The following is a 17,067-nucleotide window of genomic DNA, read 5'->3' on the forward strand; positions in this document are numbered from 1 at the left end:
CCATTCTAGTAAGTACCATCAAAATATACAAATCACTATCCCATTCTAGTAAGTATTATAAAAATATACAAATCACCATCCCATTCTAGTAAGTATTATCAAAATATACAAATCATCATCCCATTCTAGTAAAAAGTTAAAAATTAAAAGGTCAAGATGTTATTCAGTAGGTGTGCCATAAAATAAATTTCACAACCTTCCAAGGCTAGATTAAAAGTTTTATCTATTTTCTAATGTTTAAACCTTTATGCTCCAACCTACTGTTTTATGCAAATGATGTTTCTCTGTGAGGACTCATTGGTAATGGTTTCTAAAATAAAATATATACATCAACTTGTGGATGGCAAATCGTTTCCGAATGTTGACAGTTTCAAATACCTCGGCTCCACAATAACATCAATAAATGATTAACGGACTGAGACAGACCAGCGTATAACAAGGGCAAAGAGAGCCTTCTCTCTGTCAAGAATAATAAAATTCTGAAAAATCTGAAACTAAGGATGTATAATGCCATGATAAAGTCAGCTGTAATATATGGCTGTGAGACTTGGGCTTGAACACATACCCTTCAGAGCAGAATCGAGAGATTTGAACGGAAAATCCTCCATACAATTACAGGAGTGATCTGGTATCGGAGCCATAAAACTTGGAGGAAAAGAACTAATAGTGTACTAAATGCAGAGACTGATCAGTCAATATTTCTTGATATGAAGGTAAGAGGGTTAAGATGGGCAGGACATATGGTTCAAAGCAATCCATCAGGATGCCTCTACACAACAATGAATGCCAGTATAGTTGGCAAGAGGTTACGTGGGAGGCAAAAAACCAGATGAATAGACAGAATCAACAAAGATGGGAAAGAGCCCAGGATAAGCAGGCATGGAGAAGGCTGTCGGCAACCAAAGATCTACAAGGTCTGTAGAGCCAACCAAAAACAAAATATCTACATGGTAACATTTACATATTTCTCTAATGTAAATGAATATTGAATCATCTAATTGTAAAGAAACATTCTTTCTTTCTATAGGCTTACTACATTGTCTACATGCTCAAGCCCAAAAGAAAAGAAATTTTACCTGTATCTATTTCAAGATCAGTTGCAATGATGACAGCTTTAACAGTTCCACATAATATGAATCTCTTTGTCTCTCTAAAACCACATAAATATCTGCGTTTTGAAAATGTTTTACTAGGATCTTTGGCATGTTGTTTGTTTTGCAAATTTCTTAGCCTCACAACCAAGTTTTCAGTGTTTTTTAAAAGGACAGTAGAGACCAAATTGGTGCAATACCTACAAAAGAATTCTAAAAATAGTCAATAAAGATACATACATATATTAATATATTTTATAGAAATATAAATGAATATCGAGGGACAAACTACAAAAAACATTGTTTATATATCAAAGAAAAAGTTTATAATAAGTTAAGAAAAGTTTCATAAAATCATAATTGATGTTATAATATGATAAAATTAACATTGACATAAAGATTAATGTGGACAGGCTTCAGCAGTCAGGTACTGTGCTTACAAATCATGTAAAGTATGAATTGATTAGAGCATCTGTGCAATATACAGAGAAGACATGATTATATAATGTCCAAACTTTTTGGCTGTATTGAGTTGGTAGGCTTAAGGCAGTCTCATGGAACAAGTCTTTCTATGCATTTATAGAAAGACTGGAAAGAAAATGGTGAAACAACATGGTACGGGACCAAGATGAAAGGCCAGAGGGTACCTCCATGCCTATAGAAAGATGGATGAATATTCAGGAAGAAAAAACAAGTATATAATGTTCATATCCTTATTTATAAATATTACAATTACACAGCTGAGCTTAAAAATTGGAATAAATTGCTTACTTTGGAAATTTCCTGGAATGAAGTAAAGTCTTTGCAATTTCCAGAGTAGATATTTCAGGATTGGAATGGTCTTTAAAGCACTTTATTTTGCAGTCCTCAATACTAAGTAACTCAAATGATGATTGTAACTTATTAATATTAAAATCATTTTTCACTACACTTGGAACAAGGCATTTAACTTTGTGGAAACATTCATTGTAATCATCTTTCTTTTTCAAAGACCTTGATAATATTATAACTTTTTTGTACTGAGTAAGGTATTTTTTTTTAACTAAATGAGATTTTCCCTTTCTCCTAATTGGTCTGTCACTGTCAAGCTTATTGCCAATTAATATTCTATTTTTTATAAAAACCTTCTTACAAAGTAGTTTGTTCTTAGGTACAGGAGGCTAAAAAAAAATAAATAAATAACAAGATAAGATAATAAAACAAAATAAAAACTGTAAAAATGTATTACTATCATAAAATATTTATGTTATTTATTTACTTGCTACATAAATATTGCATAAATACCACAATATTCCTTTAGGGATGATATAAAGAAAATCTATGAAAAAATAGAGCAACTTTAAATTTATAGTTAAAACACAAATTCGGAAACAATTACACTATTTTATGATTAAATTATACCATTTTATCAAGCAATATAAAACTATCACCCTTTATCAGTCACTGGTGACTGCAGGGTCACTCAAAAACAATAACAACCATCTATCAAGACTGGTTTAAGATGGAACTGATTCTCGAAAATGGAAAAATAAATCTGATAATTAAAAAATTTGAATTAATTTAATTACAATTTCAAAATCCTTAAATAAGAATTAAATCTTGTTCAATGAGTAATTATTAGCTCTTGACCTATGATGCAGTGTTAATTTTAGGTATGCTATGAGATAAAGTTTAAATAGGATTAATTCCTAGAGTTCCGCTGAGACAGTTTGTTACCTTGGTTCGCCAATGTTATAAATGCTGTAACCATAGGTTTGAGAAACAGGGCTTTCACTGAAATGTGTAATAATGATTAGTAATATAAACATCACTTTTTTTGATGATCAAAAATGAGAATAAAAAAATAAATCTTTGATAATTGTGAAACAAATGGCAGAATTAACTTTAAAATGACAATTTTTGAATTTTCCAGTTGAAATAATTGCTCTTTCTCCAATAATGCTCATTAAGTTGTAAGTAAAACAGTAAATAAGTGAAAATCCTGAGCGTAATATTGAAAAATAAAAATAATATGACTAGCAAAAAAGTTGTTACAATCTTAGCAATTGATAAAATGTTTTAATTTACTGTTTCTGAATGATAAGTTCTCACCTTTATTAATGATGATAATGAAACACTGATTTCATTTCGAAATTTGGGGACTCTAATTTTTCTTGGTGCATAATTTTGTTTTCTAGGTGTTTTATTGCAATCAAGGTTATAATTAGATGGTTCTTTTTCTGCAATGTGTTTAAATACTTTCTTTATTTTAATTGACTTTGTGAGAGAAGGAAAACTGTTTTCCATCTGACTGTGGTCCTTAAAATCAACAGTTTTAAGTTGTTCTGTGGGTATATCATTTTCAAACCCTGATGAAGGATTCTCCACAAGAAGGCCCAAAGTATTTAAAGTAGAGTTGGCCTGAAAAAAATCCAAAATAGGTTGAAAATCTTAAAATGTATTGAAAAAGAACTTCAATAAAATACCCACAGCTGGTTTATTTCGTCTTTTAGATATTTTATTACTTTCATTCAACATTGGCCATTTAGGATCTGTAGCTTCATTTTTGCCAATAACAGCATTCCTAAAGCCACAGTTGTTCATGGTTCATTATTTGAAAAAATTATAACATTTAATATCTTTTCAACATATTATCAGTCAGGGTTATAAACCTGACAGGTTACATTGAGTATTCAGTAGATCATTTTTAATATTCACTGCAGGAAACAAAATAAGATGAACGGACGTCAAAAAGACATTACAGTTGCGCTGAAAAGAAAAAATATTTTAAATAATAGGAAAATGGTCCGGGTGCGGTAAAAAAAAAAAAAAATTCAAATAGTAATTAACTATATAATGTGAGCCAAAATTTCATCCAGGTCAAGGTAAACGGGTTGTCATACGAACAACACTCCAGCTACAAATTCTGCAAGACCTTGATATTTATCATATTATATATATACGATTGATTCCAGTCCACGAAAAATATCTTCATGCTATATTTCATTTTTGACACTCCTATATATATATATGTGTGTGGGAGTGTCAAAAATGAAATAGATAGTCTGAAGATATTTTTCGTGGACTGGAATCAATCGTGACAACGAACACCTCGAACGACCATGTAAAGCCTGTGCAGATGTCATGAAAAATCCTTCAAAGTCCCCATTCACTCATAGGAAGAACTTGCTAAAATTGGAATCGTCTGATCATGGACTACGCGGGTCCGTACAATAGAAAAAATTTTCTAACAGTTGTTAACGCTAGGTCCCCTAGACTTGAGAGTAGATGCATTAATGAGGCATCAACGACTTTCAAAACCATGGAACTACTTAAGGCAACATTTTCAAAATTTCCTCAGATATCGTAGTAAATTTTACCAGCGAGGTGTTCCGCGCGTTATATATATTCCTATTATATATAACTATTCCGCGATATGAATGGCATCAAACAAAATTTTCCTGCCTCTGGCCATCCAGGTATGTGTTTGTATCCAGGATATTCAGTATATTTTTCCAACTTATTTTGGATATAAGAGTCTTATTTTACGCTTGTTCATTACTCGTCTCCTCTTTCCTATACCTCTTATTCCGTAGGAACCGCCGGTTAGCTACCCTCCGGGCTTACATACCCCTTCGTATTTACAGGAATAGTACCCGGTAGATCGAAGTTGCCTTCCTGCATGACCCGGTGACTGGCTACCCTTCGAACTAGCATTCTTCCTTCGTACCTACAGGAATAGTACCCTTTAGGACGAAGTTATCATACTTCGAGAACTTACGCCTGGCACCCGTATGTCTCATCCTATCTATTCACCTTTCAATCAACAACATTTCCTATTTTAAACACACATTGTGGAGGGCTTCAGGTCAAGAGTACATAAGATTATCAATTGGAGTCAGATTTTATCAACCACATCGACGCCTTCACCATCAATATAATGGGATTACGTTACAAACCTAAGGTCAATATTTTTCACTTTAGATAGTAAATTCAAGCACTTCACTGTTTTTCGATACTTGTGTTAGAGTCATTTCCGTCAGGTACCATTACCGTTTATGAATAGATATGTTGTGCTTGTCAAGTTCACCACGCCTTTCTGGTGTCTTTCAGGTTCATCGCCCCTCTTATTTTTTTTTTAATTCTTCAATCGTTATTTAAGTATTTCTCTGATAGGGATATTCTATTGGGAAACCACCATATTCCGGCCTTTTTGGGTTCAACTACGAAAAAGTGTTGGCAACCTACGTCACATGCAAGAATAATTGCGTACTCCTGGTTTCTTCTGTGCTCGGAACCAAAGCCATTGATAAAAGTACTGGAGACACCTGAGGTCATAACGTATTATAATGCTCACAAAACTGGAGGTAACACTGCTAACCCCGTGCGAAATACACATCGATGGCCAATGACTGTTCTCTACACTATGTTTAACTTGGGAGGGATCAATTCTTTGGTTATTCGCCTCGGCAATAAATTAGAATGAATTCCAAGAAGAGTTTTCCCCAAAGAATTGTCACATCAACTGTGTATCGGACAACTTCAGCGAAGAAGCCGGCTGAAATCCGGCCTTCACACCTCCTTGAAAGTTCGTCTCAAGATCCTTCCCGCCTGATGATCGTCCAAAACCAACCCCTCCCACCTCCAAAAGCGGTCCATATGTTGTGATTGCATGGTGGAAACAGGAATACATCGGCTCACGAACTACTCCTGTGTGAAATGCAACCAAAGAATTTTCCCCTCGTGCGAAACCACTCAATGTAACATGCTTTTCAGCCTGTTCTTATGATCCTTCATCGGCTTTGATGTACGATGAATCCGACTTATTTCTGTCCCCACACATTTCAACTGCATGTCTGGACCCTTTTTGAATTCTTTTCCGATGATAAAAGGTCCTATTTTGATTCATACTCATAATCACGATATGCGAATTCCGCATTTTGACTTTTTATGGTTTCTGTACCTAAATAAGTAATAAGAACTGTTTTAAATTTATTTTATATTTTTCCGTGATTGCCTACATCCTCAAGATGATCAGTAATTTTTGGTTTAATTAAATACGGCGATTTAGGGATTTTACGAATTTTTATGTATCGTGTGCCTGTCAGGCTCACCGCGCCTCGATTTTAAGAATACTTGACCGCGCCCTACGAAGGGTTAAGAAGACAGGTAAGGTTGAGGTATAGTCTAGGATAGAGAAGGTAGAGTAGAAGAGCAGTTATTGAAGGGGAACCTGTCTTTCGACGTTTTCACAAAGCTGGATGGAACCTTTCTCCAGACATGTGTACGCCATCGGAGGGCACCATTTATCTGATCAAGCGGGGACAGGTCCCCCGAGGGCTTGTACCTTGACTTGGAGAAAGGAAAGAAAAGTAAAAAGATGTTGCAGTACCAAGTCGAAAATTAAATTTTTAAAACAAATTATTGCACGCTAAAATTAATAAACTGCGTATTTTGTTATTGTGTATATGTATAATGAAATTTTGTTTATTTTAATTTTAAATTGTTTTAATAAAATAAAATATCGTTGAAAATAGTTGATCTTAGTCTTATTTCATGAAGCAATAACTGAAATTCCGCTGGATTATTTGTGCTCATAAAATGGGGAAAAAACGGCTTTCTATAAACTGTTTTTTAATGGGAAGATAAATATTTTAATCCTGTTATGCTCATAATAATAATAATAACATTTTTTATTAGGATTCACAATGATTAAATTTTTAGTCAACATACTCATATACTCAAAGCACTGTGTACGGCTTGAACCTGGCCAGCACGGACTGCAATTTATTTCGGATTGAACTCGGGAACTAATCTCCATATTCCTTCACATTGGCCAGAATAGTTGGGAACTAGTGGTATAACACCCTAATATAGCAGAAATGCCAAGAAAGAGGATCAGCAAAAACGTTTTATTAGAGTTTTGTCAATAACGAAGTTATTTAAATGTTTTAGATTATATAACTTTTATATTTTTACTCCATAAACTGAAAACAAAACATAGGGAAAGTGGAAGGGGCTCAATTTTCTTAAATGTATTGATACACGCTTATGGAATCAAGTTGAATAAAGTTTTGTTGGCCTTCTGTATTTTCCCGCCTAATATAGAAAGGTTATATTTCTTAATTTTTTCAGAAATTCAACGAAATGTCTTTTATTAGTTCTAGGATGCATTATTTTTCCATTCCTGATATCATTGCAAATCAAGAAAGAATAACGTGCAAGTTTAACAGTAAAGTTTCATTTTTAGGTGAGTAAAGAAAGTTCTTAACAGTTGAGATTCTCGCAAACTTCATTTATTTCTCAGTTGTTGTTTACTGATGTTTATATATCAATAAGTGTTAAATCTTATCATTACCGTTAGCATTTGAATTGAACAATAGTTATTTAATAATTCCTTGCTTGATTACTTTTCGGGGTTGGCTGTTCTGTAATTTAAAAATTTAGGGTAGGTTTCAATGTTTGCTTATAAGAGGTGTCGAGATGAGGCTATTTTCTGTTTTATATCGAAAATTCCCAGAAGTTGGTGAAGTCACCAAGAAATATGCCAACTTGCCCGAGTCTTATATTAAAAAATGTCTTGAACAAGTAGAATGGAAAACGCCCAGGGGTTTACCTCAGTACTTACCACGTACAAAGTCCTGGAAAAAAAGGTATTTCAATGTTCATAGACCGTGGACTACAGGTTTTCAGCGTGATAATACCCCTGGTACCTACCACAGGAAAGTTTTTTTGGAGCCTTATAGAGATTGGAGTTTTTTTAAGGGTGACCGAGTAGAAATTTTAAGTGGTCCAGATAAAGGTAAACAGGGGATTATTTCTGTAGTTATACAAGAAAGAAATTGGGTAATTGTTGAAGGGCTTAATTGTAAAATGAAAATGGTTGGCAAGACGAAAAAATTCCCTGGATTAGTACAACAGGAGGAACAGCCATTGCTTGTACATAGACAAGTAAAGCTTGTTGATCCAGCAGACCTGCAAAATACAGAGATAGAATGGAGGTATACAGAAGAAGGAGATAAAGTCAGAGTTTCACTTAGGACTGGTCGCATTATACCTATTCCAACTCAAGCTCAAGAAACATATGACTATAAAACAAAAAAAACCTACAAAGAATCAGCTAAAGATACAACTTCAGATGCTTTATCTGAAGTAACTTTCTCACCTAGATTAGAGACTTTTGAAATGAATATTATGAAGTCTATGGGCCTAAAAGAAGAAAGAATACCTACACAAACCTATTGGTACTAGAAATAACAGTTTAGAAAATTGTATATTTGTTTAATTTAAATAAAGGATATATTTAGAACCATTTATTATATTTTACCTTATATTTTAATCAACACGAGAATTTTTCAAAGGTGATTGTTAATGGTAACTATATATTGAGTTATTTATTTAACTCTGAAATTTCTATTCTGAATGAATATTAAAACTTGAGTAACTTGTATTTATGTTATTATCTATTTACCATACAGATTAAACCACTGTAAATTTAATAGTTATCTAATTTCAATGCAGTTAAATTAGAAAGCATTATGTGAGTGCTAACACCATTGCTTAAATAATTGCTCTCCTACTTTTGTACTTACATTTTTAGCAACAAAAATTTCCCCCTATACCAGTTAGTGGTCTTTGTGGTTCAATTTTGAATTTTGTTTTTACAATTTATCACTTATAGACTTACTGATTGCTTTCCTAAACATTGTATTGCAACTACTTTAGTTGATTTTTTTTTATACCTATTTTATAATTAATTTAAAACATTTTATAATACAAAAAATCTCCAAAAACAGTGTTCATAAGTTTTCATTGCAAATTAACAGAAATTTGAAGTGCAATCCCCTACAGCTTCGGAACTCATTCCACTGTCAGTATACTCAGACCCAAACTTCTCCAACATATATTATTTTTATTATATATTACTGTTGACAATTTATATTATTAAGATAAGGATAATTGGCATGCATTAAATTACTTTTCAAGTATATATTTATTTATTTCTCATCGGCTATTGTAATTATTGTTTATGTAGTTGTTGACACTGGTGACTCCTTGTAAGACTATTGCAAGCACTATCATTATATGTATTTTTTCCCTTTGTTTGTTAATTGTTCATGTAAGACCATATATGGCTGGTATCAATCTAAAAAATAATTTTTAAAAAATCAAGAAATACTTAAAATATACAAGAAAATTTTGATGTCTACATTTAATTATATGGTAAATTAAAAAAATAAGTATAAGTAATTGAAAGTAATAATCAGCTTAGAATTGAAAATAACGAAGTGATAGAGAATAATGACTTGAATTGGAATGGTCATTACTGTCAGCCTGCTGATGATGTTTCCCATTTTGATTGTAGTATTGATTCCAATACTGCCTATTAGGGCTCCCATATAGTGAATACTGATCATGTTCAGGTTCAAAAGTCAGACCTTGTGACTAATTTCATTTTATTAGAGCCTGCAATATCAGTCTGACGGAAGCTTACTTATACATAAGATGACACACAGTGAGGATCTTTTGCTAGCCTCTTTCAATTCCTAACAGGAAGTTTGTTTCATCATTATTTTTGTATTTGCCTGCAAGAAAAAAAAGAATTCCATATGACTGACAGGATTTCTCAATGTTCTCAATTATTCAATCATAATATCTAAAACTCAGTTTATATTAACCCATGTTTGGTTTGAATGTCATTCAGACTGACCATGTAGAATGTGTTTCCTTAAAATACTGAACTTGAGTAATACGTCTTTTGATGTTTACATGATCAGAGAATGCCTTTAGGCTAAATGCTAAGATGATCTGTTTGAGTGAAGGAAATATAGGAGGGTCCTTCGCACTCTCCTGAGTACACTTGAATGGGCAGTCCATCCACAGAGTCTAAACATTGTCCTTGAATTGAGTTAAAAACTTTTATCTATGTTCGCTGACTGTATGTTGATTCTATTTATAACAGAGAGTTAAAAATGGCAAAAAATTCCTTAAATCATGTAAGATATTAAAGTTTTATAGATATTCAGTTTTTCAACCTGAAACTTGTTCATAATCATATTCAATCCTCTGAAGAATTAAACTGCCTTTTTCACTCCTGTCAGTCCTTCACCAACTGCCCTCTACTGTTCCACTCTAGTTATCTTTCACTTCACGTCCTATTAGGTCTTTCTTTTCTTCCAATCTTGGCTAGATAAGCCTGCATTTCGGTTTTTCCAGGCTTTATATTTCAAAGATGACCAAATCATCTTTCACCTCATAGGCTGATATCAAATCGAGGTTTGGCCTAATAGTGATATGTACTCAATCTCTTTTTGTTTTTCCTTCAATCTTTCTGAGTAATCTCATTTTCAATACCTAGTTTTTTTTTTTGTTTTTTTTTCGGCCAAGACTCCCATTGGAGTCCTATACTGCCTAACCATGGTTGGGGGTCAAAGTTCTTCATTTTGTGGGACTGCCACTCAATGAAAAAAGTCAACGTCCCAGGCCAGATTCGAATCGGCACCACCAATAGACATCAAATTGGTAAGACTGTATCTTGCCACTACTGAGCTACGGGCGGCCCCTATCTAGATTCTTGATTGATTGCTCCTCAGCAGGGTCCATGATTCCAAAAATAGTGTCGGGCTGGGAAAAATGTTTTGTATTCTGCCACTTCCCTCCTCCACTCTTCTGTTTAGGAAGCTATTTCTGACAGCTGTGAACATCATAAATTTTTCATGTTGGTACGCTCCTAGGTATTTGAAATTTTATACTTGTTAAGAGCTTTATCACAAACCCTAATGATCTGGACAATTCTTTGCTTCTTTCTGACCCGCATCAGTTTCATGTTTGTTGGTTTTATGGTCATGTAGATCTCTAGCAACCTGTTAGAATTAAACTTAAGATTTTGCCATTCTCTTCAAAAATAGCAATGTCAGCGAACGCTAGTACTGAGTGGTTTACTTAATCTCATGCTGGTATGTACTCGGTGGAACTTCTCAATTTTTTTCTTGGTCTGTCTTATGGCTGAATTATAAATTGAATAAAAAGGAGGTGTTAATGGTAGTACCCTGTCGAATACCTAGTTTCAAATTCCCGTGAGGTGTATTAGCAAATCTCACTCAATTCCTGATTTTCTTGTAGAGACTCTCAACTTTGATGGTATGTCTTTGACCTACTTCTTTTTCTCAAAAGGTTTCTGATATATCTCTCTTGCTTTCTCATTGGAAGGATGTTGATAGCTCAACAAAATGTACTGACAGTTTCCTCTTTTTCCTATTACTTTTTTCAAGACCTGCCAAATAGCAAATACAAGATTTAGAGTACTCAGATTTTTCCAAAAGCCATACTATTCTAAGTACTTCTATATATAATAAAGGATAAAAAAACAAAACATAAATAATTAAGATTGGTAAATTTTGTTTGCTATGATTAATAGTACATACAGTCATGTAGGAAAATGACCATGTGCAAACTAAGATGTTTGTACCTAATTATAACCCACGATGTAAGGTTCATAACTATGCTATGGTTTCAGAACTTATTAGTAGAAATAGTTTATGAGAACCATCATGTTTGGTTATGAAAAAGTCTAAAGTTAAAACCGACAGTAACTGCTTAGTTTAGTAAAGAGAATCAAAGTATTAATATATTAATATTTACATGCCAGCTAATCATGTGATTTAAATTAAATTTTAATTTGTCAACAGGCTTTGCATATTTCCCATGAGATTAGGAATTTATTACCAAATACTTTCCTAAACTTTATCCACAAATACAAGTAAATTCATTAATCTCTGTGGTAACAATAAATTAGTAATGAATTCTAATTGTCGGTCAATTAGAATGTTATGTAATTATGAGTAGACGTTAAATTAAATTATTATAACAATGTCTGCTTTCATAACAAGTACTAGAAGACTGAATGGTGTTGCAATATAAGAAGGCTGAGCTTCCACAATCTCAATGTGTGATATATTTTCTAGTTTAAAAAACTTGCTAAGTGATTCCCTCTAGATGAGATACCCTTTAAAGATATTCTCTCACAGAAATCATTCTAAAATGGGTACAGACAAACTTTGCATACTTTTGCTCTATAATTATGTAAATCCTAACCATTGTTTTAGGTGTATTAGACCCAAGTGCTGAGAGTACTGCGCTTGAAGAAGGAACAATCCTTGAATTACCATATTGGCTGGTAAGTGCACTGATAAATGATGATTCAGTTACCATAGAATTACCCAAGGTCTACAGAGATTCTTACAGGTACTTTCACTGCTGGAAACAGTAATTTTTATAGCTTGGAAATTATTGCTTAAATTTTTTATTATGAAACAACATCAAGTTGAAAAACTTGTTTCATCTACTGTTTTCATATAATTGCGTGATGATTTTTTAATTTATTTTTCAGAGATATTTTCAAAGCAGATGCAAATGTTGTTGATTTATTCAGATTATGTAAACATTTTTATGAGTTTGGGAAGTTACTATCAAATTTAATTGAGCACAGAAGCTCCCTAGAACTTTGCAGTAATCTTATTCAGGTAAAATATATGTGATCAGTCTCTAAATTTGTTTGTGAATTGGTTGTCTATTAGAGGCAATAACTTGTTCAAACTTCAATTTTATTTTAAATGAAGAAGGGCTTATAGGATTCCTTAGGAAACTATAAAGCCAAATAATTAATACAATTTCTTATTTATATATAATCTGTATACAATTTATTATTTACAACTACATTGGTACATTTTTCAACTGTATTATAGTATATTGAGTTAAACATATGGTCATTTAAGTGTGTTTTTTCTGCATGAACCAGAAATAATTGTTCCATTCACCTAACTAGTTTTTACTGTATTTAGAATTCTGATGGTTTCTACTCTCTTGGACATTTTTATCGAAATTTAATGCTCATCCAAAAAATAAACATTTTATTTATAGATATATAAAATATAGAAATAAGAAAAGCTGTAACTGAAATACCTCTGCATTTTTGTGGATCATCTTCATCATCGTCTAACACAACTCATCACCAAGTCTGATGACCAATAGCCTCTGCCAGTTAAAAATACTTGATAAGTGAAAGGTCTAGAAAATAAAAAGAACATCTAGTTTTCACAAAAGGTTAAATAGACATTTATATATTCAACAATTTAAAAAACATATACATCGTAATTTGATTTATTTTTATAAAAATTGAGAATAAGCCGAAACTATTTATTACTTGATAAGTTACTAAGGAGTGGAACCAATCATGAGTTTGGCCTCCTTTAATTTTCATAGACACTTATAGCATTTCTCTTTGTTTTCTTTTGCTGAAAGTACTACAATATTGAACCAAATCCCAATTAGCACAGAGCAGACTGCAATTTCTCCAACCATCATCAACTTTGTTCAGAATGAATTCACATTCAATATTACACAATGAATTCAATATTTCTGTAATTTATTTATTTTTTCCAGATATTCATAGATAGATTTAGGAGATTGGCTGATTGGGCACAAAATTCTGAATCTGAGACTGGAGCTGCTAACAAGTTTGACAATTATGAAAAAGCCCTCCTACAAAGAGGAAAAACGGCACAAGATATGTTAACGTCTTGGTTAAATGAAGGTGTGGGGACCATTACAACTTCAGTATTAGTCGATAGCTATAAAAAACGAAAACTTTTAGCAAAAGAACTTTCTTTTTGATCAGAACTTCATTAGCTGTTGGTTTAAAATTGACTTTGTCTTAATATTAATATATCAATTGTTATTTACAATATATAATATTTGTTATAGTAGCATTAATTGATAATTGTTTTTATGCTTTATTAATATTTTACTTCACTCTGTTTTATTGTTGATATTTGATGCAAGCACTTATTAAAAAATAAAAAGCCAAAGGAGTTGAGTTCCATCATTTTTTTTTAACCGTGTTTACCAAATATTAAAAAAAAAAAAAATCTAAATAGATATTAGCACATGCTATATCAACCTCAATGAAGGGAGTGTTTGGTTTTGGTAACATGGTCTATTCTCTTGGTAGCTTTTTCAGTTTCTCATTAACCTTCCAGATTACTAACCCATTTCTACCCAGAGATTTGTTAATGCATTTATTAGTATAATATTTTGATATTTTTTCTTATTCTTTGTTTTGATTAATATTTGAAGTTTTTCATAAGTATATTAAAGAGCAAAGATTATACAATAATTGTTTAAGTGAATTTGGAAACTTAAAAAATGCACAACCCAGAAATATGAAATTTATCCCTTTGCAGAAACGGTTTCAATGAGTTGATAAATATTTCTTTAATGAGTCAGGATAAATGTTGGGTGGATTAATAGTTTTATTTTCAATTTTTATCGAATAAAAATAAAACTTTTAGCACCAGTTTGAAAGCTCTTCTTCAACATAGCTGGTGGGTTATAACCAACATTATTATTATCCCTGTTTTCATCAGATAACAGCCGTCCACTTGCAGCTCAGTTAAGAGATAAACAAACTGACAATGTTGATCCTTTTCAGTTGAGTTTCGGTTCATTGTTTCATGAACCCTTGGTTACCAGGATCTTTTATGAACTAATTTATTATCAGCAAGTAAGTAGAGACTTTTATTAAGCAATAATTCTTAATACTGGATTAATTGATAATTATATAAAATGTATAATAATAGCTTAAGAGAAATTATTAAGGCTCACAAAGGAATGAATCACTAAATTTTAAAAGGGACAGCTCTCCACTTGACCCAATTTTGGGAAATTAAAAAAACTTTCTCTGTGCTACTAACTACAAGGACCCAAGTTCTAATCTTGCAATGGCAAATAATTATTTATTCCATTACTGTAGCTGAGTCAACCCTATGGCATTGGGGAGCTCTCTAGAGTCCACCAAGCCTCATAAACTGGGTTCCCTTAATTGGTGAAAAATCTGGCGGTTTAGTATGATCATAAACAAATCAACTTGCACAGTAGTTGTTCAAGAAACAGTACTTGCTTACTAAGTATTGAACCTCTGACCTATTCATGGGTTTTAGTCGTACAGATTTTCATTTTCAAAAAAACTTAAATTTTTTCAATAACTATTTTTGTAAAATAACAAGGTACTTTTTTAGTTTTGCAGAGCACCAATGAAAATGGAAAACTTGTATTTTTTAATCAATCTATGTGGATCATTCCACTATTGTGTGACCATTTGATGTCTCCAAGATTGTCAGAATTAAATAAAAACAATGCCGAATTTTGATCCTGAAAGTGCTCATGCACTACCATTTGATCTCCGTAGAAAACATTCCTAATGCCCAATTGTCAGTTTTCGTGCTGTTTTTATTTTTGTAAAAATTTTGAAAATAGCTGAATTGCAAGGTGTTTTAGTAATGTTACCATCAAAATGAACTGGGTGAATTTGGTAATATTCTTTAAGGAAACTACGCATATTAATCAAGATATAACTTGAAAAATAATGACAATAATTCTTATGTTAGAATGATTTATTATATTATCTGTAATTATTAAGGCTAGTTAAGTAAACATTATCCTAAAGAATAAATTTCTTGTCGTCTGATGGACAAATAAAACAATCTTATTAGAGAAAATAAATTACATTTAAATTTATTGCATTTTGCTCAGGTCTGATGAAGTAATTTTTTATCTAAATATAAAAATATATTTATAAAAAAAAAAGAAAAGGCCTTCATTCATACATTAACTATCCAACTTTACAAAGATACTTGTATCCTGCCTGTCCCAAGCTACTGACTTGCGAGGTCACCCATCAGTCATCTCTTTAAATCTCTGAAGTAACTGGTGTACACATGTTCAAAATAAGGTTTATGGGTAGAGTTGAGAAATTGTTTTCATTATTTCAGTTTACGTACTAGTTTTAATTGGAGATTTTGGAAGTAAAATGAACATAATGATATAATTTATAATATAAACTGTCAGTTCTTTAACTAATGCTTGGGCTTGAGCACTGCCCTTCGCTGGACTTTACTACATAGATGAAAATTTTTTTTTTTTAAGTGATGGTGTTTTGGCTTTAGGTTTCATTAATTAAGAAAGAACAACTTCAAGTTGTGATATAAATATCTGTACCCATTTATATCAAAACATAAAACAATTGAATATGGCTTAGTTGATTTTCTATATTTTTTGTGTCAGTTCAGAGGGCTTTTTATGATGAAAATTTTGCTGCCTGTGTTCATTGGAGAGTCTGTTGCCAAAGGGTTGCAATTATTATATTTCTAGGCACATAAGGCAAGTTCCTGAGAGATTTTGCTGTATACAGAAAATTTTTTTTTTAGAATTTTAAAAGTTATAGCAGTGTTTTACAAATGTCAAAAGTTTGAGAATACTGCCTTAGACTATCTGCCTGTGGATATCTAGAAACACAGGAAACTCTAGTTGGTTCCAGAGTACCTGTTGCAGCTCCTCGGCTTGAGAAAATCTTTTTCTTTCATTACCTTTTACGGTTGTGCTAGCCCCCAGCCCACCGTAACAATTATTTCTGAAAAATTATTTATATTAAAACAGATTAATTTATTATTTATAGGTTTTGGCTTACAGCTGAAAATATTTTATTAATAGTAAAATTTTGTCAAGAATCAAACTGTTATATGTGTATTCATTGCATGTAATAAGTTAATGGAAAAGGAAACAAAAATAAATGAACAAAACTGAAAGTCTTATGTAAAATTCATCTATATTTTATAAATCCCTAGTAATAATAATAGAAAACATTTCAATATCACAAATGGGATTTTATTGCTTTAAAAAAAAATGTAAACCCTATGATAAAACTTAAATTTTTATAGGTATTGTTTAAATATAAAATCAAATGATTTACACAATTCAGATTTTTATGTTTGATTCAGAAAGTAATCTAAATTAATTTTAAAATATAAAAATAAACAATACAAATTATCAGTGATATCAAAATACAAACATTAACAACATAAACTATTGGTTTTTAATTGATAACAGATCTCTATGAGCGATTTCCCTTATTAGATATAAAGGTAACTCTATAGCTATAGTC

The 17,067-nt window shown here is 31.9% G+C and overlaps 3 protein-coding genes across 3 annotated transcripts in view; 2 read left to right on the forward strand and 1 right to left on the reverse strand.

Annotated features, from left to right (window-relative positions):
- Sbp2 (SECIS-binding protein 2) overlaps positions 1 to 3,760 on the reverse strand; it is a 12,597-nt gene extending 8,837 nt beyond the window's left edge. Inside the window, exons 1-4 of the mRNA XM_014422828.2 lie at positions 3,561 to 3,760; positions 3,183 to 3,491; positions 1,863 to 2,251; positions 1,077 to 1,291 (exon numbers count right to left, since the gene is read on the reverse strand). Coding sequence (XP_014278314.1) covers positions 1,077 to 1,291; positions 1,863 to 2,251; positions 3,183 to 3,491; positions 3,561 to 3,674 — 1,027 coding nt within the window. The 5' untranslated portion in view covers positions 3,675 to 3,760. The remainder of the gene's footprint in view (positions 1 to 1,076; positions 1,292 to 1,862; positions 2,252 to 3,182; positions 3,492 to 3,560) is intronic.
- A 3,111-nt stretch (positions 3,761 to 6,871) lies between these two features.
- Positions 6,872 to 13,841, forward strand: Psf3 (DNA replication complex GINS protein Psf3). Its single transcript, XM_014422830.1, has 4 exons — positions 6,872 to 7,320; positions 12,176 to 12,314; positions 12,460 to 12,592; positions 13,512 to 13,841. Exons 1-4 carry the CDS (start codon positions 7,218 to 7,220, stop codon positions 13,740 to 13,742), a joined length of 606 nt encoding a protein of 201 aa, XP_014278316.1. The 5' UTR covers positions 6,872 to 7,217; the 3' UTR covers positions 13,743 to 13,841.
- Positions 7,404 to 8,379, forward strand: mRpL24 (mitochondrial ribosomal protein L24). The gene has a single exon (XM_014422829.3). It carries the CDS (start codon positions 7,554 to 7,556, stop codon positions 8,319 to 8,321), a length of 768 nt encoding a protein of 255 aa, XP_014278315.1. The 5' UTR covers positions 7,404 to 7,553; the 3' UTR covers positions 8,322 to 8,379.
- Positions 13,842 to 17,067: the final 3,226 nt, after the last annotated feature.

This window comes from Halyomorpha halys, unplaced genomic scaffold (genome assembly GCF_000696795.3).
Source record: "Halyomorpha halys isolate HHAL.00 unplaced genomic scaffold, Hhal_1.1 Scaffold390.1, whole genome shotgun sequence".
Classification (NCBI taxonomy): Eukaryota; Metazoa; Arthropoda; class Insecta; order Hemiptera; family Pentatomidae; genus Halyomorpha; species Halyomorpha halys.

What these genes read in the sequence shown, in the direction of transcription:
- Psf3 (XM_014422830.1), top strand. Translation starts at nt 7,218, where the DNA reads ATGTCTTTTATTAGTTCTAGGATGCATTATTTTTCCATTCCTGATATC. An exon ending in CAGTAAAGTTTCATTTTTAG is followed by an intron (nt 7,321 to 12,175) that starts GTGAGTAAAGAA and finishes CCATTGTTTTAG; the next exon opens with GTGTATTAGACCCAAGTGCT. An exon ending in TTTGCAGTAATCTTATTCAG is followed by an intron (nt 12,593 to 13,511) that starts GTAAAATATATG and finishes TATTTTTTCCAG; the next exon opens with ATATTCATAGATAGATTTAG.
- mRpL24 (XM_014422829.3), top strand. Translation starts at nt 7,554, where the DNA reads ATGAGGCTATTTTCTGTTTTATATCGAAAATTCCCAGAAGTTGGTGAA.